The 23,611-nt window shown below is 43.5% G+C and overlaps 1 protein-coding gene across 1 annotated transcript in view; it reads left to right on the forward strand.

The window, feature by feature from the left end:
- The first annotated feature begins 3,744 nt into the window (after window positions 1–3,744).
- The window catches only part of LOC123998993 (roundabout homolog 1-like), a 172,793-nt gene continuing 152,926 nt past the window's right edge, over window positions 3,745–23,611 (forward strand). The window contains 1 exon segment of the mRNA XM_046304297.1: window positions 3,745–4,718. Coding sequence (XP_046160253.1) covers window positions 4,658–4,718 — 61 coding nt within the window. The 5' untranslated portion in view covers window positions 3,745–4,657.

Here is a 23,611-nt window from a genome sequence, read left to right on the forward strand (position 1 = left end):
ACTTCCTCCAGCTGTTTGCTTAGAAATTCTAGGGACAATTAGGAGGCCTGCGTCTTGTGAACGTAGTGTATGTGTAGGTATGTACGGCAGGACCAAATCAGAGAGATAGGTAGGAGGAAGCCCATGTAATGCTTTGTAGGTTAGCAGTAAAACCTTGAAATCAGCCCTTGCCTTGACAGGGAGCCAGTGTAGAGAGGCTAGCACTGGAGTAGTATGATCAGATTTTTTGGTTCAAGTCAGGATTCTAGCAGCCGTATTTAGCACTAACTGAAGTTTATTTAGTGCTTTATCCGTGTAGCAGGAAAGTAGAGCATTGCAGTAGTCTAACCTAGAAGTAACAAAAGCATGGATCAATTTTTCTGCATAATTTTTGGACAGAATGTTTCTGATTTTTGCAATGTTACGTAGATGGAAAAAGCTGTCCTTGAAACAGTCTTGATATGTTCGTCAAAAGAGAGATCAGGGTACAGAGTAACGCCGAGGTCCTTCACAGTTTTATTTGAGACGACTGTAAAACCATTAAGTTTAATTGTCAGATCCAACAGAAGATCTCTTTGTTTCTTGGGACCTATAACAAGCATATCTGTTATGTAAAAAGTTTGCAGCCATCCACTTCCTTATGTCTGAAACACAGGCTTCTAGCGAGGGCAATTTTGGGGCTTCACCATGTTTCATTGAAAGGTACAGCTGTGTGTCATCCGCATAGCAGTGAATGGTAACAATTATGTTTTCGAATGACATCCCCAAGAGGTAAAATATATGGTGAAAACAATAGTGGTCCTAAAATGGAACCTTGAGGAACACCGAAATTTACAGTTGATTTGTCAGAGAACAAGCCATTCACAGAGACATACTGATATCTTTCCTACAGATAAGATGTATGTCATTATCACACACTATTTAGTTCAGTTCTTTGTATCCCGTCACTGTGAGGTATTGTTTGTTTTGTGACATGTCTTTCTGAGCTCTGTTTCTTTTTAAATGATTTTCTTCTTCCTTCTTCTCTTCCCCCCTTTTGCAATTTTTCTCCTCCAGTGTATGATAGTTTTTGCCTGCCTTGCTAACGATTCCTTTTGCCTATTCCTTCCCTGTACTTCAGCCTATCGGATTTTCTGTTATCTACCTATTGCCTGATCTCCCGGACTACGTTACTATCCTTTTCCCTGCCTGTACTGTTGCCCTTTACAATAAACACATGCTGCACCCTGCTCTTGAATCCAGCTCTTTGTCTCCCATCGTGTTCATTACACACAGATAAATCTGTTCTGTCTGAGAATACTTGTCACGGCAAAGGTGACCCCATAGACATGTTTATGTGAAAGAGAAACAAAACATCAATCACTTATAATTCATTAATTATACAGAATTAACTCGGCAATTATGCAATTGTTCACTAATTATCAAACACTAACTATGCCGTGTTTGTTGCTGTTTGTATCTATGGAGATAGCACGTAATGTTATTTGTTCCTTCATTAATATCAGTGACAGTTTTAGTTCATGTTTGATTTCAGTCTTGTTTGGTCTGGCTCTGAACCAATTTAAAGCTGGAGCTTCGAGTAGCAAAACAATCATTTTCAATATTTGGCATTGTCTGATGCCTCTGGCTGATGTCTCCTTTGTTTATGACTGTCGAACCAATATAATATTTGAGTTTCTCTATGTGTCCCCTTGTACCATCTGTTGCTGTGCTTACATTAGTCTTGGAGATGCATTGGATGGCCAGGCGGACCTGTGAAATGTATGGTAGAAATCATAAACTCTGCACTCTGAAATGTGTGTAGCACCTGCTGTTATGTTGGAGGCCACACGTATGTGCGGTCAGCTCTCCTAGTGGACCTCTACATCGTATTAATCACATTAGCCATGCTGTGCAGTGTTTGTTTAGGCAGCTGGACTGGCGCTACAGTCCCAGTGCTCCCTGGGAGAGTCTGGGTGTTTGTGTAGGCGACCTGTTGACTCTTCTGCACTGTGATGTGTTTGGAGGGAGGCGTCCTCTCCTCCACACCACATCCTCTGTGGACAGTAAGCACACTTTATCCTCTGTTCATAAAGGGGATTTGATGACCAACTCACAGAATGTAATTTCATTTATTGACACTGATCCTATTGTGTTTTGAGAGGAGAAAGTTGACCCAGAAATCCTCTGAGGGTAACAAGGTGGAAGGGTATCCAGAGTGATAGGCATTCATCTTCTACTGGACCAAGCAGTTGTCACTGAGGTTATTCGAGAGGGAGAGAGTAATGCGTGTGAAAGAGAGAAGGGGTGGAAACTCAATGTTTTGTAAAGGAATGCACTGATGGTTAGCCTGTGAGTGCCCATATTTTACTGCTGGTCTGTGTTGTTCTGGTTCCAGAACTGGGCAGCTCGTGCAAGCATTCGACTGGGCCGCCAGTGACACACTCAGGGCAATTAGGGGTTGAAGGCAGAACAGAATCTGGGGGCAGGGAACGAAGGCTTTCTCCCACTGCACGAGAAATGCTGAGGTTTCTCTATATGGACACATAGGCAGAGAGAGAGATTTCTCTATATAGTGTTCCTCTCTCTCTGCCTATGTGTCTGAGGGAGGGGGAGGGAGAGGGAGAGGAGAGAGAGAGAGAGAGAGAGAGAGAGAGAGAGAGAGAGAGAGAGAGAGAGAGAGAGAGAGAGAGAGAGAGAGAGAGAGAGAGAGAGAGAGAGAGAGAGAGAGAGAATTAGCGCTTGGACCTTGCAGGACATGCCAGCAGTCGGTCATAAACATTATACGTGTCTCCTTAGTCAAGTACTTTTGCAGGACAAAAGCTTTTATACATCTGAGGGATTGTAGGCTAGAAATGAAGATTGTATGGCACCTCCCTCAGCCACGAAAACATGTCATATGAGTTACCATGTAGGGAGGCAGGACTTCAGCTTTGCATTTGATGCATTAGCTAACCATTGATTGTGAGGTTGTTTCTAGAAAGGGCATGAAAGTGAATGTCCTCTTGTGCTGAATTTCTTGCATCCTGCAAGTCAGCCAGCAGAGGGGGGGCTTGCGCTGGTCATGTAGCAAACCAGAAAGAACGGTTGGGCTTGAACTTCTTCGGTTCTTTCAATGAACCCATGAAGTCCTCAGGAAAGATATGTATCTTTATTGACACTTATCAATAGTAAGAAAATACATCTTATTTAGTTTTATTTATTAGATATTTTCTCAGCATGGCACATTTTTATCACATGAAAGCCTGAAGCTTGTATTCATATAAAATGAGCTTTTAGTGTATCTATTCCTAGACCCCAAAAAACTCCAATGTGTTTGAAGTAGCCTACATTCAAATTCATGCAATGGAAAATTAAATGGTCATTCTGTCTGATGTGCCATTCGCATAGTGAGACAAAGAGGTCCCTGGGTCGATTTGCAAATCTCCTTATAGATTTAATTAATGATTTAGAGAAGTGCAACACTGCTCCTGGCTAATCTCTTCAGAAGTGAATTTTAATTGGCTTATTAAGATACTATTTTGTGCCCAAGCGAGGATTTAAAGGGCACATAAATGCAGGCACCTATGGCGTGTGTGAGACCTTGGTTCACACGGTGGTTTTGAATACATCTGTCTCCCAGTGGGGTAAACGATGTCGTGCAGCCCCTTTGACTTTACATTGAATAGAAGGATGTAAGGAAACAGCAACCTGTCTTTCAAACAATCCCTTTCACGTTGTTAAACCCACACAGGGGACATCATTGGCTGTTGTTTCACTTTTCTTCTGCTGTTGTTTGGGTAGAGAACAAATGTGGAATACTGTTTTTTCATCACTTTTTGTTCAGCAAGTAGACGAATGAGATTTTTTAAAATCAATTTGGTTAGACACATTTAGCTTAGTTAGATAATCATTCAAAATATACCTAATTGAAATTAAATTAATCAACGTAGCCTAAATAAGCAGGATGCGAGTAGCTTTGGCTGACGACAATCATAATTGAGTAAAATATCATTCGTGTTAGATATAGATTAACTTTTGGAGTAAACTAACATAGGCCTAACATATCTGGTAGCCTAATAAATTCAATGTAGGTTTCCCGTGTTAAAATATCCTATATGGAAAACCCCGTCGTGGAGTGGGAAGAGTGGTGCACACAGTACCAACATACAACCCTCACTGAGCGCACGAAGTCGGGTGAGCCCTGGCAGTTTAGAGAAACAACCTCAAACAGGCTACCGAGATCAGAAAAGTTACTAAACTGAAGTTGAACATTTGGATTTCGGACTCTGCCATATCACACATACGAAAGAAAACTATGCCAAAGTGGAAATAATATTTGATCACAGATGAATTCTGCTAAAACTTCAGCGTTTAGTCTTGGATTTACGAAGCTCACTCGAATCCAATAAGTTATGTGAACGATCTCGTAGGCAACCAGCATAATGTGACCGGGAGGTTTGATATGAGCTATCAATAAATTATCGTATTTGTGTAGAGAAATAGCAATCGTCCCGCACGGAGTTATTCGGTGACTGGCTCTCACCAAAGACTACCCCAGCGCAGCGGACAGGCACAGAGAAGAGAGAGCGAGACGGCGTGGTAGGCTATTTCAACAGAAGAAGGAAACAGAACATCTATGAAAACAGAACAGAACATCTATGAAAATACTCATTATTTAGATTGAATACTATTCGTTTCCGTCCTCTGCTGCTTTGGAATGATGCCTGCGCATTCTGTGGGTATTTACTTTCTACTCGGATTTATTCACATTTGTTCAGGTAAAGACAACACTATTTCACCTTAGTTGACTTGGGTTTTGACTTTATATTTGAATAGTGATGTTCCTGTAATATAATAGCGTATTTTTATGTACGCTTGCGTTCATGAGTGTGTGCTTGTGTGTGGGAGTGAGAGAAGACATGGGTGGGGTAAGTTGATGAGTATAGACTGACTTGGCTATACACTTTAATATCATGCTTTGGTATATGTTTCATCCTTTGACATTGTGTGCAAGCATGGCCATGTGGCATAAACTGGTCCTTGACCCAGGCAGCCTGTCTGATTTATTGCCTGACTGCTGACAGGAAGTGCCCTTATTGCCCTAGCTCTTTAAAAAGGTGTACTTATGAATCACTGCCATTCACATCAGCAGAGATCTAGATATGAAGAATGAGACCATGTCCTCATTATATTGTTTTAGTGCCCTGACTCTGTGCTTTCTGCTGGGTAATCACCTGTCAGGGTGCCAGTTTTGCCACTATCTGTGTTATCCTTAGAGTCAATGTGATAAAGATTGTGTGTGTGTGTGTGTGTGTGTGTGTGTGTGTGTGTGTGTGTGTGTGTGTGTGTGTGTGTGTGTGTGTGTGTGTGTGTGTGTGTGTGTGTGTGTGTGTGTGTGTGTGTGTGTGTGTGTGTGTGTGTGTGTGTGTGTGTGTGTGTGTGTGTGTGTCCATCTTCTGAAAGCACCTGAAACCCTACCTTTTCAAAGAGTATCTTAAATAATCCTTCACCTCGACTCCAGCCCCCAAAAAGACTAGCAACTTTACTGAACCAACACTTGCACTTGAACCCCTGCCCCCAACACGCACACCCTCCTAGCTCTGACTTTGCCGATAACTACTTTATTGAGGAACAGTGTACTTACTATGCCTGTGATATGTGGTTGTCCCACCTAGCTATCTTAAGATGAATGCACTAACTGGATGTGGCTCTGCATAAGAACGTCTGCTAAATTACTAAAATGTAAAGTGTGACAGAAAATAGTTGTCATAAGACTATGATCATAATCTTCAGGAGTAAATCTTGAGGGGAATGTGAAAAAAGGGCTGACCAACCATTCAAAAGGGCTGACCAACCGGTCAAAGGGGCTGACCAACTGGTCAAAGGGGCTGACCAACCGGTCAAAGGGGCTGACCAACCGTTCAAAAGGGCTGACCAACCGGTCAAAGGGGCTGACCAACTGGTCAAAGGGGCTGACCAACCGTTCAAAAGGGTTGACCAACCGGTCAAAGGGGCTGACCAACCGGTCAAAGGGGCTGACCAACCGGTCAAAAGGGCTGACCAACCGGTCAAAAGGGCTGACCAACCGGGAGGGGCTGACCAACCGGTCAAAAGGGCTGACCAACCGTTCAAAAGGAGCTGACCAATGGTCAAAGGGGCTGACCAACCAGTTCAAAAGGGCTGACCAACCATTAAAAGGGCTGACCAAGTGCCGGTCAAAAGGGCTGACCAACCGTTCAAAAGGGCTGACCAACCGGTCAAAGGGGCTGACCAACCGGTCAAAAGGGCTGACCAACCGGTCAAAAGACCTGGCCAACCGGTCAAAGGGGCTGACCAACCGGTCAAAAGACCTGACCAACCGGTCAAAGGGGCTGACCAAACGGTCAAAAGGGCTGACCAACCGGTCAAAAAACCTGACCAACCGGTCAAAGGGGCTGACCAACCGGTCAAAAGGGCTGACCAACCTGTCAAAGGGGCTGACCAACCGGTCAAAAGACCTGACCAACCGGTCAAAGGGGCTGACCAACCGGTCAAAAGACCTGACCAACCGGTCAAAGGGGCTGACCAACTGGTCAAAAGACCTGACCAGCTGGTCAAAGGGGCTGACCAACCGGTCAAAAGATCTGACCAACTGGTCAAGGGAGCTGACCATCCGGTCAAAGGGGCTGACCAATTGGTCCAAAGCTTTGACCAACCAGTCAAAGGAGCTGACCTCCTGGGCAACACACACACTCTGGTCACAGAGATCAGTAGCGGAGCTGGTTAATGACTAACAGTAGAAAAAAGCCCAGGTCAGTGGAGAGATGCCTAATGATGTCCCATTAACAGCACAGCTAGTTTGAACAGGTGAGGCTTTTGTACAGACTGATTTGCCCACGTTGATATGATTTATCATCTGCTAACACTGTTAGGGATTTCTGACATATATACACACTCTCAATACACAAACCCCTTGCCTCTTCTGTTTGTTCGTGAATGAAAAAACTGTACTTAGCTATATGAGCAAGGAAACAAACTTATAATGGAGTTATGAAGACAAATGGTGTTTGAGAAACACTGATATGAGTGTGTTAGATAGCAGCCCATTATTGGCTATATGTGTCATAGCAGAATTGTGTTGAGGAAGTGCTATTGACAGAGGGAAATCCACTAATCAATGCCCCTTTTCAAGCCGGGCTGGTGTGATTGTAAGTGTGAGTGTGTGTATTTGTGTGTGTGTGTGTGTGTGTGCGCATGGCCTCCTTAGCATCCCAGATTACAGGGACGCTGGAGGTAATAGGCCCATGATAGCCCAGAGGCCTGCTGTGCTGCATACCATCCCTTCAAAGTGGTCCCTGTTTACCAAACAGATTGTACTCAGGTGTTTCACTCCATAGCTCTGCCCATCCTACTTGGACAGGTATTTGAAGAATGCTACCTTGTCTTGTCTCTCCCACTCCACAGCACATCAACAGACAAGAGAACCGACGACCATTAAGTACAACACAATAGACTCGTGCAGGTGTTGTGCCCAGAGGGCTTCTCAGACACCATACAGGAGCTTTGTGTAGCTGCCTTGCCTATAGGACAACACTGCTATCACACTCCCATTCTTCTTCTCAATGCTACATCTGGTACTGTAATTAAGTAATCCATAATACTGTAAATGATGCCCATTAAAAGCAGGTTCCTGCAGGAAAGGATTTGTTCCCCAATAAATCCTGATTATGCATCCCTGGAGTGACAACATGATGCTAAGCTGCCTTACCCCCAGTCCCACTCCTCCCTTCTCCTCCCTCCTCCTTCCTCCCTCCCATGTTTTTAGCAGCCAACATTCTCCTTAATGAATGCTCTGTAAACACTCAGCCTTAAAATAGGAATCTTTCCCAAGAGAAACACATACAGTACCAGTCAAAAGTTTGGACACACCTACTCATTCAAGGGTTTTTCTTTATTTTTACTATTTTGTAATTTGTAGAATAATAGTGAAGACATCAAAACTATGAAATAAAACATTTGGAATCATGTAGTAACCAAAAAAGTGTTAAACAAATAAAAAGTTATTTTAGATTTTAGGTTAATCAAAGTAGCCACCCTTTGCCTTGAGGACAGCTTTGCACACTCTTGACATTCTGTCAATCAGCTTCACCTGGAATGCTTTTCCCACAGTCTTGAAGGAGTTCCCACATATGCTGAGCACTTATTGGCTGCTTTTCCTTCACTCTGCGGTCCAACTCATCCCTAACCATCTCAATTGGGTTGATGCCAGGTGATTGTGGAGGCCAGGTCATTTGATGCAGCACTCCATCACTCTCCTTCTTGATCAAGTAGCACTTGAAAAACAAATTATAGTCCCACTAAGCACAAACCAGATGGGATGGCGTATTGCTGCAGAATGCTGTGGTAGCCATGCTGGTTAAGTGTGCCTCAAATTCTAAATAAAACAACTACAGCGTCACCAGCAAAGCACCCCCACACCATCACACCTCCTCCTTTGAGCTTCACAGTGGGAACCACACATGCAGAGATCATCTGTTCGCCTGCTCTGCGTCTCACAAAGACACGGCGGTTGGAACCAAAATCTCATTTGGACTCATCAGACTAAAGAACAGATTTCCACCAGTCTGATGTCCATTGCTTGTGTTTCTTGGCTCAAGCAAGTCTCTTCTTCTTATTGGTGTCCTTTAGTAGTGGTTTCTTTACAGCAATTCGACCATGAAGGCCTGATTCACACAGTCTCCTCTGAACAGTTGATGTTGAGATGTGTCTGTTATGTGAACTTGTCACAACACAACAGATTGGCTCAAACGCATTAAGAAGGAAATAAATTCCACAAATTAACTTTTAATGTCATGTTTGTCATTTATTATCATGTCTTGTCCCTGTGCTCCCCATTCTATTCGTTTCCCTCTGCTGGTCTTATTAGGTTCTTTCCCTCTTTCTATTCTCTCCCCCTACCCTACTGCTCACTCTCTAGCTGGCAGTCTCTTCTCTCTATCGTTCCGTTCCTGCTCCCAGCTGTTCCTATTCCCCTAATCATCATTAAGTCTTGACAGTGTTCCGATCCTTTCCCCTGATTGGAGTCCCTATTTATTCCTTTGTGTTCCGTTCCTGTCCTGTCGGTTCCTTGTTTAGAATTCACCGTGCTGTGATTGTGTATCGCCCTGTCCTGTCGTGTTTTTGCCTTCATCAGATGCTGCGTGTGAGCAGGTGTCTCTGTCAGCTACGGCCTGCGCCTACCCGAAGCGACCTGCAGTCTGTGGCCGCTTCTCCTGTTATTCCCCTCTACAGACTAGAGGATTTCTGTTATTCCCTGTTTGGACATTTCCTGTTAAGGATTCAGGATTTGTCGTTTTCTGTTTGGACTTGAATAAACTCTGTTTCTTAAGTCGCTTTTGGGTCCTCTATCACCTGCATGACAGAAGGAACCGACCAAGGAATGGACCCAGCGTTGTTGAGTGCGCTCGTTCATTAAGTAGACAGGAGCCACTCGGCAGACACGAGCAGGAATTGTCTCTGCTCGCCATGCCGTGGAGAACCTGGCCGCTCAGGTTTCCGACCTCTCTGGACAGTTCCAGAGTCACGTCTAAGTGCCACCTGTTACTTCCTGGCCTGGAGCCTCCAGAACCTAGGGTTAATAGACCCACCTTGCTAGCTCCGGGCAGCCCACTGAGTGCCGCTCCTTTCTCACGCAGTGTGAGTTGTGTTTCTCCAACCCAACACATACTCTAGAGAGAGAGCTCGGGTTGCTTACGTCATTTCACTCCTTACTGGCCGGGCTCGAGAATGGGGCACAGCTATCTGGGAGGCAAGGGCTGATTGCTCTAACAAGTTCCAGAACTTTAAAGAGGAGATGATTCGGGTTTTTGCCCCCAGGCTCTGACCGTTCAGTTTTTGGTAGGGAGGCTTCTAGGGCCCTGGCTCCTTATGCCAAGGTGAACAGGTCCATAACGGATTATTGTGATTGAGTTTCCCACTCTTGCTATCTTAAGAGTGGAACGCACTAACGCTGTGGCTCGTTTTCTGGAGGGACTCCAAGTGGTTAAGGATGAGATTCTGACAGGGAGGTTCCATAAGATGTGGACTCTTTGATTCTCTCGCCATCCGTAAATCTTGACGGGTAGATCTTCGTCACCGGGGCTGAAGAAGCTTCATCAAAGGTGTTGACCAACCGGTCAAAGGGGCTGACCATCTCCCTCCTCTGGCTGAGACCAGCCCATGCAGCTGGGAGGGACCATCTCGACTAAGGAGAGGGAACTGACCAACCGCCTGTGTCATTGCGGAGTTGCTGGACATTTTGTTAATTCATGTCCAGTAAGAGGCCAGAGCCCATCAGTAAGCGGAGGGCTACCAACCGGTCAAAGTAGGGCTGACCAGGTCTCTTCATCTAGATCTTGTACCTATGTTGGTCCAAAACGCTGGACCGGTTCAAAAGGGCTGACATGCAGTGCCTTGATTGACTCTGGGGCTGAGGTTGTTTCCAAGCATGGGTTCAAAAGGGCTGACCAACATTCCTTTCAGACCGTTGACCAAGCCTACGCCCATGTTTGCCTTACCAGTCATCTTCCCAGTATCAAATTTGAGACACTACCTTTAACTCTCACAGTAGGGCTAACCACAGTGAGACTATTTCTTTTTTGATTTTCCGTTCACCGTTTACACCTGTTGTTTTGGGTCAAAGGGGCTGAGTATGTCAAAATTAATTGGTCTAGTAAATCCTATCCTGGAACGTTTCTTGTCATGTGAAGTGTTTAATGTCTGCCATCCCTCCCGTTTCTTCTGACTACTTCTCAGGAGCTGAACCTGGCAAAGATTTGACCAAGTGCCGGAGGAATAATGATCTGCGCAACGGTCAAAAGTCGGTCCTGAGCCAACTCAAAAAACCGGTCAAATGATTGTAGTATTGATCTCCTTCCGGGGACCACTCCTCCTCGAGGTAGACTATACTCTCTGTCGGTCGAAAAGGCCTGAGGATTATTTGTCTGTGTCTCTTGACCAACCGGTCAAAGTGCCTTCTTCTTCTCCGGCAAAGGGGCTGACCTTTTTGTTAAAAGACCTGACCACTCTGGCCAAAGCGTGGATGACCGAGGGCTGAATGACATAACTGGTTAAGAATCTTATCCGCTTCCCCTTATGTCTCAGCCTTAAAGATTCTGCAAGCCAGGTCTTTACTAGTGGAGAGTTGACCTTGATGCAACGCTTAACATCTCGTGCGCATCAGAGGGGGACAGTAGGGAGCTTTTAAGACTCCGTTAGGGCATTTTGAGTACCGGGTTCTGCCGTTCGGATCTCGCCAATGCGCCAGCTGTTTTTCAGGCATTAGTTAATGATGTTCTGAGAGACATGCTGAACATCTTTGTTTTTGTCTATCTTGAACGATATCCTGATTTTTTCTCCGTCACTTGAGATTCATGTTCATCATCGTGTTCTAAGCGCCTTTTAGAGAATTGTCTCTACGTAAAGGCTGAGAAGTGCTCTTTTCATGTCTCCTCCGTTACTTTTCTCGGTTCTGTTATTTCCGCTGAATGCATTCAGATGGATTCCGCTATGAGGTCCAAGCTGTCATGAATGGCCCGTTCCAAGTCACGTGGTGAGTTGAGCGCTTTTTAGAGTTTGCTAATTTCTATCGGCGTTTCATTCGTAATTTCGGTCAAGTTGCTGCCCCTCATCACAGCTCTTACTTCTGTCAAGACGTGTTTTAAGTGGCGGTTGCCCAGGGAGCTTTTGATCTTCTAAAAGAACGTTTTACGTCCGCTCCTATCCTCGTAAGTGTGACGTCACTAGACAATTCATTGTCGAGGTTGACGCTTCAGAGGTAGGCGTGGCCCATTCTATCCCAGCGCTTCCAGTCTGCGATAGGTTCATCCTTGCGCTTATTTTTCTCATCGCCTGTCGCCATCTGAGCGCAACAGATGTGGGTAACCGTGTTGCTGCCATCCACTTAGCCCTAGGCGAATGGCGACAGTGGTTACCTTGTCTTGTCTCTTGGACAGCACATCAAGAACAAGAGAATCCGTTCTGCCAAACGACTTAATACAACACAAGACTCGTTGCAGGTGTTGTTTTTCAGACACCATACAGGAGCTTTGTGATTTCTGCCTTGCCTATAGGACAACACAAGCTGATGCCTTATCCCATTGTTTCTTCTTCTGTGCTACATACTGGTCCTGTAATTCTTCCTAATCCATAATACGGGTTAAATGATGCCCATTAAAAGACAGGTTAAGGCAAGCACTGTTCACGCAACTGCGATTATGCGCCTTGTCCTAGTAACCTCCTTTTCGTTCCTGTTTCCACTCCTGGCATGTTTTCAGTGGGCCACATTCTCCTTAATGTCATGCTCTGTAAACACTCAGCCTTAAAATAGCGAATCTTTCCCAAGAGAAACACATACAGTACCAGTCAAAAGTTTGGACACACCTACTCATTCAAGGGTTTTTCTTTATTTTTACTATTTTGTAATTTGGTCTAATAGCCTGAAGACATCAAAACTATGGTCTAAAACATTTGGAATCATGTAGTAACCAAAAAGTGTTAAACAATTAAAAAGTTATTTTAGATTTTGGTTTCCAGCCACCCTTTCCTTGAGGACAGCTTTCTCTTGACATTTGTCAATCAGCTTCATTGGAATGCTTTTCCCACAGTCTTGAAGGAGTTCGCATGCTGAGCACTTCTTGCGACATCTTCTCTGCGTCCAGTCTTCCATGTCTCCTGTTGGTAGCCCAGGTGATTGTGGAGGCCAGGTCATTTGATGCAGCCCTCCATCCCTCCCTTCTTGATCAAGTAGCACTTTAAAACAAGATTATAGTCCCACGGGGTCACAAACCAGATGGGATGGGTTATTGCTGCAGAATGCTGTGGTAGCCATGCTGGGAAGTGCTGCCTCAAATTCATCGATGAACAACTACAGCGTCACCAGCAAAGCACCCCCACTCCTCACACCTCCTCCTTTGAGCTTCACAGTGGGAACCACACATGTCATGTTTGTCATTTATTATCATGTCTTGTCCCTGTCTCCCCAGACATTCGTTTGGAACTGCTGGTCTCATTTGGTTCTTTCAGACTAAAGAACAGATTTCCCCCAGTCTGATGTCCATTCTGTGTTTCTTGGCTCAAGCAAGTCTCTTCTTCCCATTGCTGTTCCTTTAGTAAGTCATTTTCTTCCCAGCACCTGTTCCCGACCTTTCCCCTGATTGGAGTCTCCTCTTAACCTTTGATGTTGAGATTCCTGTCTGTTATGTGAACTTGTTCACAATTCACAACAGATTGCTGTGATTAAGAAGGAAATAAATTCCACGTGTTTTTTCATTTTAACAAGACATACCTGTTAATTGAACTGCACTCCAGGTGGCTACCTCATGAAGCTGGTTGAGAGACTGCCAAGAGTGTACAAAGCTGTCATCAAGACAAAGGGTGGCTACTTTGAAGAATCTCAAATATAAAATATATTTTGATTTGTTTAACACTTTTTTGGTTACTACATGATTCCATATGTGTTATTTCACATAGTTGTGATGTCTTCATTATTATTCAACAATGTGAAGAAAAAAAAATGAAAAAAAGAAAACCCTTGAATGAGTAGGTGTGTCCAAACCTTTGACTGGTACTGTACATGTTTCCCTCCTTTTTAATTTAGTTTTTTTCTGGACTGTTGTTTCTAAGACTGCTTGTTAAATTGGGCTTGTGAATGAGTAAAATTGGCTTGAGATAATAGTCTCGTGTCCAGACCTTGTTTGGTCTTTAGACTCTCTCAGCCATACAGTAGCTGGGTCATTGGGAAGCCAGATATCTCCTTCTGAAGGAGGTCAGTCGGCAATGTGAGAGGAGAAGGGAACAGAAAAGAAGTGGGTTAGAATATGCTCTGTCATTTGCGTTTCCAGTGGGGAGGAGAGCATGAAGACACCTGGCCTACCACTGCCTGGATAGATGAGCACAGGTCAGAGTTCACATGTACCTGAAAATGCTAGGTAGTTGACAGTGACGCAGTGACACTCCCATGCTCCTGACAGAGGGACATCCCACAGCCCTGTGTTGTGACACCGTCAGTAATAACACAGCGTGGAGTATAATGGACTAATGCAGCTTGATGATAAAGCTGACCTTCTATGTCATCCTGTATGCTAATGAGTCTCTCTCCAGTCTATTTGACGTTGACAGTGATGTGCTGTGTTCCTCCACTAATGAGACTCCTATTTGATGACGAGGCTGACGGCTGGGCCATCTTGTGCACTAAAGAGTCTCCCTTTGATATCCCTGTTCGTGTGGGACTTGTCAGTTTCCTTCTGTTCGTCCTCTGGAGTAAGGAACTAATGAGGGAGAAGCAGCCGAGGCCAGTTTGAATGGAATGTGTCTCCCAAGCATGTATTTTATCTATTCCCTCTCTCTAGATTCCATCACCATGTGATATAAATGACTGAGGCTTTAAAGAAGAGGGGAAAAGGGAGGGAGGGAGGGAGAGAGAGAAAGGGAGGGAGGGAGGGAGGGAGGGAGGGAGGGAGGGAGAGAAAGGGAGGGAGGGAGGGAAGGAGAGAGAGAAAGGGAGACAGAGAGAGAGAGAGACAGGGAGAAAGAGAAAAATACATGGAGGAAGAGAGATAGAGAGGGGGAGTGGAGGAGTAAAACATGTGTATAATCACCCCCCTACAGTGTGTTTTGTAGAGTTCTCATATCCTCTCCTCGGGGTTGGAGTTGGAGCTGGCTCATTCATGCTGGCTGAAGAAGTCTGCTCAAATGGTTGTTTGTTTAATAGATGTCAAGTCCCCTATATTGGGGTTCTGAACCGGTTCCGACTGACATTTTGGTTTACAAAGCACTCTGTGAATGTCGTAGGGTCCCGTACAATAGTGCCAGAAAGCCACATCGGTTTGCTCTCCACTACCAGTTTCTCAGCAGTGCTGACTTGAAGTGTCAGGTTTCAGACCCCATATTTACATGAAAGGGGGCAGTCTTGCAAATCCAACAATTGTGGTTTCATCTCGGTATGATATTCTCAGCCGGATTTAAAGCTCTCAGCATGAATAAATACTAAATTATCTCATAGATTTCTCTTGGTCATAGACTGACAAAATCACTTCATGCTTAAATCTGAAGTTGTAACGAGTCTGCTCATATTTGAATGGTGTCTCTGTGCCACTCAGTGGACATTTAGGAGAAAGTCTGTCTGTTATATTGAAATTGTGCCAATATTGTACTGTCACTAAGTATGAACATATTTATTTTAGTTATAAGAAATGTGAAATCTTATTTAAATTTGGATTGTTACTATATTTAGAAAGTATTTTAGTTATTTCAAGCACTATTGTCCCACTTTTGTTGAATAGGGGGAAGAAAGTATCTGATTTTTCGTACTATCATATTATTTCTAATATGTACTTGAGCTTGTGTCCTCAAAAGTGAAGAATGTATAAATATGTTTACCAGAAAGGTGGTTCCAGACCTTTCTAAAACATTTCCAGTTATTGTTTATGGCAATCTTGTGAAAGATAATAGTTTGCATATGTCTATTTGTGCGGAAATCAACATTTTGCCCTATCATTCAAGTTAAAAGGACATGCACACAGCTCAAGCTAAATGTAGCATTCAGTCATTCCTCTGTGTTCTTTCTCTCTCCTGCCGGCAGCAATCTTGGCACAGCTTACTCCCTCAACCACACCATAATGGTTTTTAAAGCAATTTGTTTCCTTCTCTTTTTTGGGGTGGATATTTTAAACCTGGTTTGTGATTTATGTTTGAAGTGAGTTGGCAGTGTTTTTGTTGAGAGTTGAGCTGGAGGTGACAGTATGGAAAGATTACATTGTTACCTTTTTCATACCTTGACATAACGCACACACTCCCACATACATAACACGGTGATCTACAGTTAACCCATATGAAAATAAATCTGTGACAAATGGACCCTGTAAGCAAGGTGTGTTGCCAAGCCACTAGAAGAGCCCTCACTGAGAACTCTGCTCACGAGGAACATTTGAATACCTGAGAAATAAATTCTATCACCACAACAGAGAAGACTAAGACCTGCAATAAACCACAATAAAACCACACCGTTATGCAACTGTCACCATCCATTACTTTTCACTGCTTGCTTGGTCGGTCTCGTTCATGCTGTATTGGTTTGTGGCTCAACAAAGCACAGCACAGTTAGTTATACAGTGAATTTAGAGGGAACTTTGCCATGGAGTATTTCTTGTTGTCATTATCTGAGTTATTCCATGTCTTTCTTTCCCATGCAAATAAATGTATTCTCTTTCATTCAAGTTGTTTGAAATATCTTTTGTGTGGGTGCATGGGTAATGGTGTGTGTGTGCTCATTTGTGTGTGTGTGTGTGCGTGTTGTCAGAGTTGTGCTGAAAGCAGTGTTTCCTGATTGCTTTCCTTGTTTACTTGCTGGTTTCCTGGGGTGCTCAGTGAGCCGTGGCCGCCAGCCTGGGGCTGAGGAAGACACGGAGGGCATTAACAAGTGCCTGTGGGGCTAGAGGTCAGAGGTCATCACACCTCCACACACACACACGCAGACACTCCTAGGTTTTTGTGGCGGATCAGCGCCTGCCCCAGAGGAGTGCCTGGAATGTGTGTGTCTGAATTATGTTCTTGGCCTGGGGCATGGAGTTCCCCTCCACCTCTGCCCACTAGGCTCCCCCTACTCCTTCTCAGCCTTCCCCTTTCCCCTCAGCCTCCCCTTCCCCGTCCTCCCCGTCAGCCCACAGTGCTGTGAGGTTTCAGACTGTTGCATCCTGGGACCTGAGGTGAAGCAGAGAGGTCTCTCCCTAGAGGACCCTGTCACTGTTACTGACCCTGAACCAAGCAGGCAACCATCCCTCTGCCTACCATGCTGGTCTGTTGTTTTAGATAGACCATCGGGCCCAAAGTCAAAGAGTGCTAAGGGTCTTGTGGACTATTTGTTCTATCTCGACCAAAGCTTCCTGTCCTTCTGAGGTGTCCGGCCTCAGCTGTGTGCTTAGTGCTGAGGGAGAGCGAGGTCAGTTTTGGATAATTGGTCCTGTAAATAAACGCTGCTTAGTTTTTTCTCCTGCCCATGGGTTTGTATGTGGTTGAGATGAGGAGAGATCCCACGTGTCTGGCCCCAGAGTGTCTGTTTACTTTGGCTTTCCAGCCAGTGTCCTCCTCCTCCTGCTGTAAAGCTATGGAGACAGGGAGTGTGTGGAGAGGGTCAGACAGCTGGTTTCACTCTAAAAAGGGTCTTTGTGAAAAACACTTTTGGAGTGCATATTATGTTGTTATGACAAGGCATCATGGGTTGCTAATACCCTAGTGGGGTTTTTACCTATAAAAAAGGACCTAATACTGACCTGTCTTATATTGTGTTATTTTTAGAGTGTCAATACCAGCTTTTCTCTCAATAGAATGTGGCTGAATACAAAGTGGAACCCATTGAGCAGAGCTGACCTAGGTGAATATGTTTAATCATATAAAAGCCCGTTCCTCTCAGCTCTAGTCCATCTCCCCTAGCTGGTCTCCTGACTACCCCCACCCCCCCCCTAAAGAAAAATCACTCTCCCTCTTCTTCTCGGTCGGAGTCCAAACAGAGCCCTCAGGACGGCCCTACATTCTCTTTAATACACTCGGATTCCTGATGGGCTTCTTGACGTCAGCCAAACACTTACTAAGATAACACTATTGGGCTGCTTCCAACTCTGGGTGGGAGGGTTTATGCATAACCCTGTATGTTGACAGAAGAAATCGCATATAATGTGATTGGGTTGCATGCCACATACCCATGGCACCTAGAGACAAGTAGCTCTCTTCTCATCAAACAACATAGTTTAACCCAACCAGGTGTCAACTGCACAGAACCCACCTTGGCAGCTTGACTCATAACTAGCTTCATATGTTGCTCTCTTCTTGTCCTCCCTCTCCACCTCCTGCCATACACTTCCTGACGGCACTGTTTCGGGACTCCGACAACATGCTCTCCTCTACTATCTAGGGCCAATTAGCACCCACTGTTCTAGGGCTTCTAACCTCAGTAGGAATAGCTCCCACAACCTACATTATCACAAACCATCCACCTGCCCCAATTGAATTTCAATGTGAAATTAGCTGTATTAGATAGTCAATGGTTAAGGGAGGATAAGGTTTGTGTGGGCAGCCAGGTATGTGTGGGAGGAATGATGTTTTCAAAGGACAGCTGTAAAATGCCATGGTGATAGCAGAACAAAGGTTGCTGATATTCATTTGGCTCTGTGTCAACTCTCTTAGTTTCATAAAGGTGCCCATCGATTGATTGATTGAATATGAGATCTGATCAATACTTTTCTTCTGGATTTTTCCTGTTCTCTTGCAGTTACACATGGACACACACAAACACACACACACACACACACACACACACACACACACACACACACACACACACACACACACACACACACACACACACACACACACACACACACACACACACACACACACACACACACACACACACACACACACACACACACACACACACACACACACACACACACACACACGCACACACACACTAGTGATTAGCTTGGCTCTATGAACAATTAAGCCCAGGATTAGAACTAATCAGGATGTGTGAAACAGCTCAATCTTGTTAGGGAGGACAGGCAAAAAATTGGCATTATCCCTGTACCACAAACCCATTCCTCCTGCTCTCTCCACCACACTCAGTCAGTCATTAGTGACACACCAGATACACAGTTCAAAGCTTTCTAGGGAAGGCTGAATCTTAATGAATAGCTTTCTCATCAGCACAGATTTCTTCATAAAGAGTCCAAAACTCACTTAATTGGCCTTAATTTGCGGATCTATGATGAGACAGTATCAGTAATGCTGGGGGCTGGTATCCATGATAAGCATGTATATTGAGTCAGGCTGAAGGCTCCAATAGTTCCCATAATTGTTTGGGATTGAACACCCCCCTGGTGTATACCTGGCCTTGCCCCACTCCACCACTCTTAGCCTAAACATCATCAGCATGTGCCCATGCCACTCTCACCTGAATGAGTAAGAGAGAGGGGTCTGGATTGGTCAGTGCAGTGGTGAGAACTTTGATAAAGAATAAGTTGAGATCAACTTGTCAATGTGCATCAGGGACACATTTATATTAGATTTAGACAGGATTCTGCTGGGTAAATGTTTCACTTTAAAACCCATGAATTAACATTTTAAGGATTCAGTACTCTGTCTCTGTCATTATGTAGTTCCCATGGAGTAAATGATAAACACCGGGGAAAAGTCAGCCTGATTCACAGTCTTGGTATACTGTAATTGTAAACATTCCTCTATTGTGTTCGGAGCTCTGTGTTCGGCTTGGCTCCTCCATTGTGGTTGCTTGGTTTACCAGGCCTCAGGCAGTGGTGGTTCACTTCAACCGGATGGATAGATGGATAAACCATCATGGCTCCAGTCCCAGAGGCTGGCCTCATTCTTCGTCTGGTCTGGTCTGGTCTGGGCTCAGCATGGCATGGTTGGTATGCTCCCCAGTCCCTCTCCATTAGAGGTGTGTTTAAATGTTTAAACGTTCAAACATTTCAATTCATTTGGGATCCTTAACGTCAAGAAAAATCCCATACCCAAAATCAATGTTTGTTTCTGATTTATTTCACAAAATAAAAATCTCAGTATAGTTTTCACAAAATATATTATTTTCCATGTTATACAGTGACTTCAGAAAGTATTCACACCCCTTGACTTTTTCTTAGTTATGTTGTGTTAGAGACAGAATTTAAAATGTCAAAGTGGGATTATGTTCTTAGACATTTTTATAAATGAATTAAAAATGAAAAGCTGAAATGTCTTGATTCAGTAAGTATTCAACCCCTTTATTATGGCAATCATAAATAAGTTCAGGAGTAAAAATGTACTTGACAAGTCTTATAATAAGTTGCATGGAATAATTTAATAATAATAATATGATTTTTGAATGACTACCTCATCCCTGTACCTACCCCACACTACAATTATCTGTAAAGATCCTCAGTCTAGCAATGAATTTCAAACACAGATTCAACCTCAACGAGCAGGGAGGTTTTCCAATGCCTCACAAAGAAGGGCACCTATTGATAGATGGGTAAAAACATAAAAAGCAGACATTGAAAATCCCATTCAGCATGGTGAAGCTATTCATTACACTTTGGATGGTGTATCAATACACCCAGTCACTACAAAGATACAGGTGTCCTTCCTAACTCAGTTGTCAGAGAGGAAGGAGATTACTCCGGGATCTCACCATGAGGCCACTTTAAAACAGTTACAGAGTGTAATGGCCGTGATAGGAGAAAAGTGAGGATGGATCAACAGCATTGTAGTTACTCCACAATATTAAACTAAATAACAGAGTGAAAAGGAAGCCTATACAGAATACAACTATTCCAAAACATACATCCTGGTTTCAATAAGGCACTAAAGTAAAATTGCAAAAAATGTGGCAAAGAAATTACCTTTATGTACTGAATGCAAAGCACTATGTTTGGTGCAAATCCAACACATCACTGAGTACCACTTTTCATATTTTCAAGCATGGTGGTGGCTGCATCATGTTATGGGTATGCTTATCATCGGCAAGGACTAGAGAGTTTTTAGGATAAAAATAAATGGAATAAAACTAAGCACAGGCAAAGTCCTAGCGGAAAACCTGCTTCTGTCTGTTTTCCAACAGATACTGGGAGACAAATTCACCTTTCAACAGGACAATAACCTAAAACACAAGGCCGTCATTGAAAATAAGAATGTGTTCTTAACTGACTTGCCTGGTTAAATAAAGGTAAAATAAAAAAAATTAAAAAAAATACACTGGATTTGCTTACCAAGACGATATTGAATGTTCCAAAGTGTCCTAGTTACAGTTTTAAATTATATAGGCTTGAAAATATATGGCAATACTTGAAAATGGCTGTCTATCAATGATCAACAACCAACTTGAATATAATAATGTGCAAATATTGTACAATATATTAAATAATAATACTAATAATATTAGTTATAATAATAACAATATAATAATATTTTCACTTTGTCATTATGGGGTATTTTGTGTAGATGGGTGATAAAAAAATATATTTATTCAATTTTGAATTCAGGCTGTAACCCACTAAGTCAAGGTGTGTGAATACTTTCTGAAGGCACTGTAGCCTAACTAGACGATAGGCTATAAATGCCTGGGGGAAAGATGTCAAATGTAAATAATACCAGAGGAAGAGGCAAACTTTAGGCTACTTTGGTGAATTTGCGAGGCATGCAAAAAAGATTACCAAGACATATGCGCACCACATTTTTTCTGCCTGCCCCCTCCTCTCTCTCCCTCGCGCTGGTTCGCCTGGGGCGTAGTCATTACGCAGATTATGTTGCTAAACGTTTCTTAAACGGAAGCAAATTAAACAAAATAGGGAGGGACCTACTTGAATTTGTCCAATACATTTTTGTTGTTGTTGTGATTAGTCAACTGTTTTGACTAATAATTACACCCCTGCTCTTTCTCATCGCTAATGATTCAAGTGTGTGTTCAGTCTTCGGTCTTGTACTTGTAGAATATCCTAGACTATTCCTTGATGATTAACACTGCTTTACTGAAGTTCCGAGACATTGCAAGTCAAGAAATTGCAAGCTAGAGCATTCCATTGCGTGACACAGCTTTGGATTGCCGATAGATCGGCCTAGTGCATGGTTGTGACTGTCTGCCTGGTGGCCGACCTGCCTAAACTGTGCCCCTCTCTCTCGTCCCTCGCTAGCACTTTATCAAATATGTGTGTTTGTAAGGAGTCGATTCCTTGCGTAATCGAATCTTGACACTCAGAAATGGGAGATGACACCGGGAGTCGATGTGCAAGGGGTTTGAGGAATAAATGATTTTGGAGTCAACTCTCCAACACTACATCATTGTTAACAGTTGGAAAAATGGCAGAGAAAGAAACGCGACAGCAGTGAAGTCCTGTATGGTTATATGAGTTATATGAGAAGGAAATGCTAACTGTGCAAGGTGGATTTGAGGTACAGTAACGATAGTACAGATGCAATGCTTCATAGAGGTCGACCAATTCTTCGGAATGGCCAATTACTTAGGGCCGATTTCAAGTTTTCAAAGCATGAGAAGCTATTATCTGATACCATGCACCCTCAAAATACTGCAACGTCACCTAACACGGCAGATTTTGCGTTATCCGTCGCAAACGAAAACGCTGAAATAAAATATAAAACATTCATTACCTTTGACGGGCTTCTTTCTTGGCACTCCTAGATGTCCCATAAACATCATTTAGGGTCTTTTTTCGATTAAATCGGTCCATATATAGCCTAGATATCGATCTAAGAATACTGTGTGATCAACGGAAAAAATAGCGTTTCATAACATAACGTAATTCTTTAAAATTCAAAAAGTTGACGATAAACTTTCACAAAACACTTCGATATACTTTTGTAATGCAACTTTAGGTATTAGTACACGTTAATAAGCGATAAAATTCATCAGGAGGCGATGTAAAATCTTTAGCTCTCCGTGTAGACAAACATGTCTGAAAAGAGGTCGACCAATCATCCCGTCGGAGACAGCAGGGAAGGAGTTCCCTTGTTTGGGTTAGACCAAGAATCAATTGCGAATCAAATGACATGACTCTAGACACCCTGTGGAAGCTGTAGGCAATGTAAACTCGGCTCACTTTGAACAATGCCTTGAAGTGGCGGAAGGATATATTTTTCCATTTTCAGTGAACAGATTTCCTTGCACTTTCCGATGAAACGCCCGTTCTGTTAAAGCCACAGCCGTGATTTAAACAGTTTTAGAAACGTCTCAGTGTTTTCTATCCACACATACTAATCATATGCATATACTATATTCCTGGCATGAATAGCAGGGCGCTGAAATGTTGCGCGATTTTTAACAGAATGTTTGAAAAAGTAGAGGGTCGACTGAAGAGGTTAACTCCATAATATCGACTGAAACATGGTAAACGTTGTTTAGAATCAATCCTCAAGGTGTTTTTCACATATCTCTTCGTGATATATCATTCCTGGCTCCTCTCTGTCTCAATCACATGGATGAATGCGAGCAGCTTGGAGATTACGCAACAATTTCAACAAAGGACACTGGGCGGACCCCTGGTATATGTAGTCTCTTATGGCCAATCTTCCAATGATATGCCTACAAATACGTCACAATGCTGCAGACAACTTGGAGAAACGATAGAAAGGGCAGGCTAATTCGTGGCGCTTTCACAGCCATATAAGGAGACAATGGAAAACCTCAAAGCCTCAAAAATCCTGCTCATTTCCTGTTTGAAGTTGCATCTTGGTTTCGCCTGTAAGATCAGTTCTGGGGCACCCACAGATAATATCTTTGCAGTTTTGAAAACGTCAGAGTGTTTTCTTTCCAAAGCTGGCAATTATATGCATAGTCAAGCATCTTTTTGTGACAAAATATTGCGCTTAAAACGGGCATGTTTTTTTTATCCAATAATGAAATAGCGCCCCCCTAGCTTCAACTGGTTAAGTCTTAATGGGTGTGAATGACTAAGTCAAGGAGAAGAGGGGCCTCAGTAGCTCTGGCTGTTTGAGTACAGTAGAGTAGAGTATTGTGCCCTGAGGGCTAACCTTGTTATCACAGAGAGAGGACATGCCGATCTTCAGCTTAATTAACCAGAGGTTGACCTTGTAATGCAGCCTCAGCCTGTGCCTGCCTGCCTGCCTCGCTGCCTGCCTGCCTGGCTGCACT

This window comes from Oncorhynchus gorbuscha, linkage group LG16, assembly GCF_021184085.1.
Source record: "Oncorhynchus gorbuscha isolate QuinsamMale2020 ecotype Even-year linkage group LG16, OgorEven_v1.0, whole genome shotgun sequence".
NCBI classification, from domain to species: Eukaryota; Metazoa; Chordata; class Actinopteri; order Salmoniformes; family Salmonidae; genus Oncorhynchus; species Oncorhynchus gorbuscha.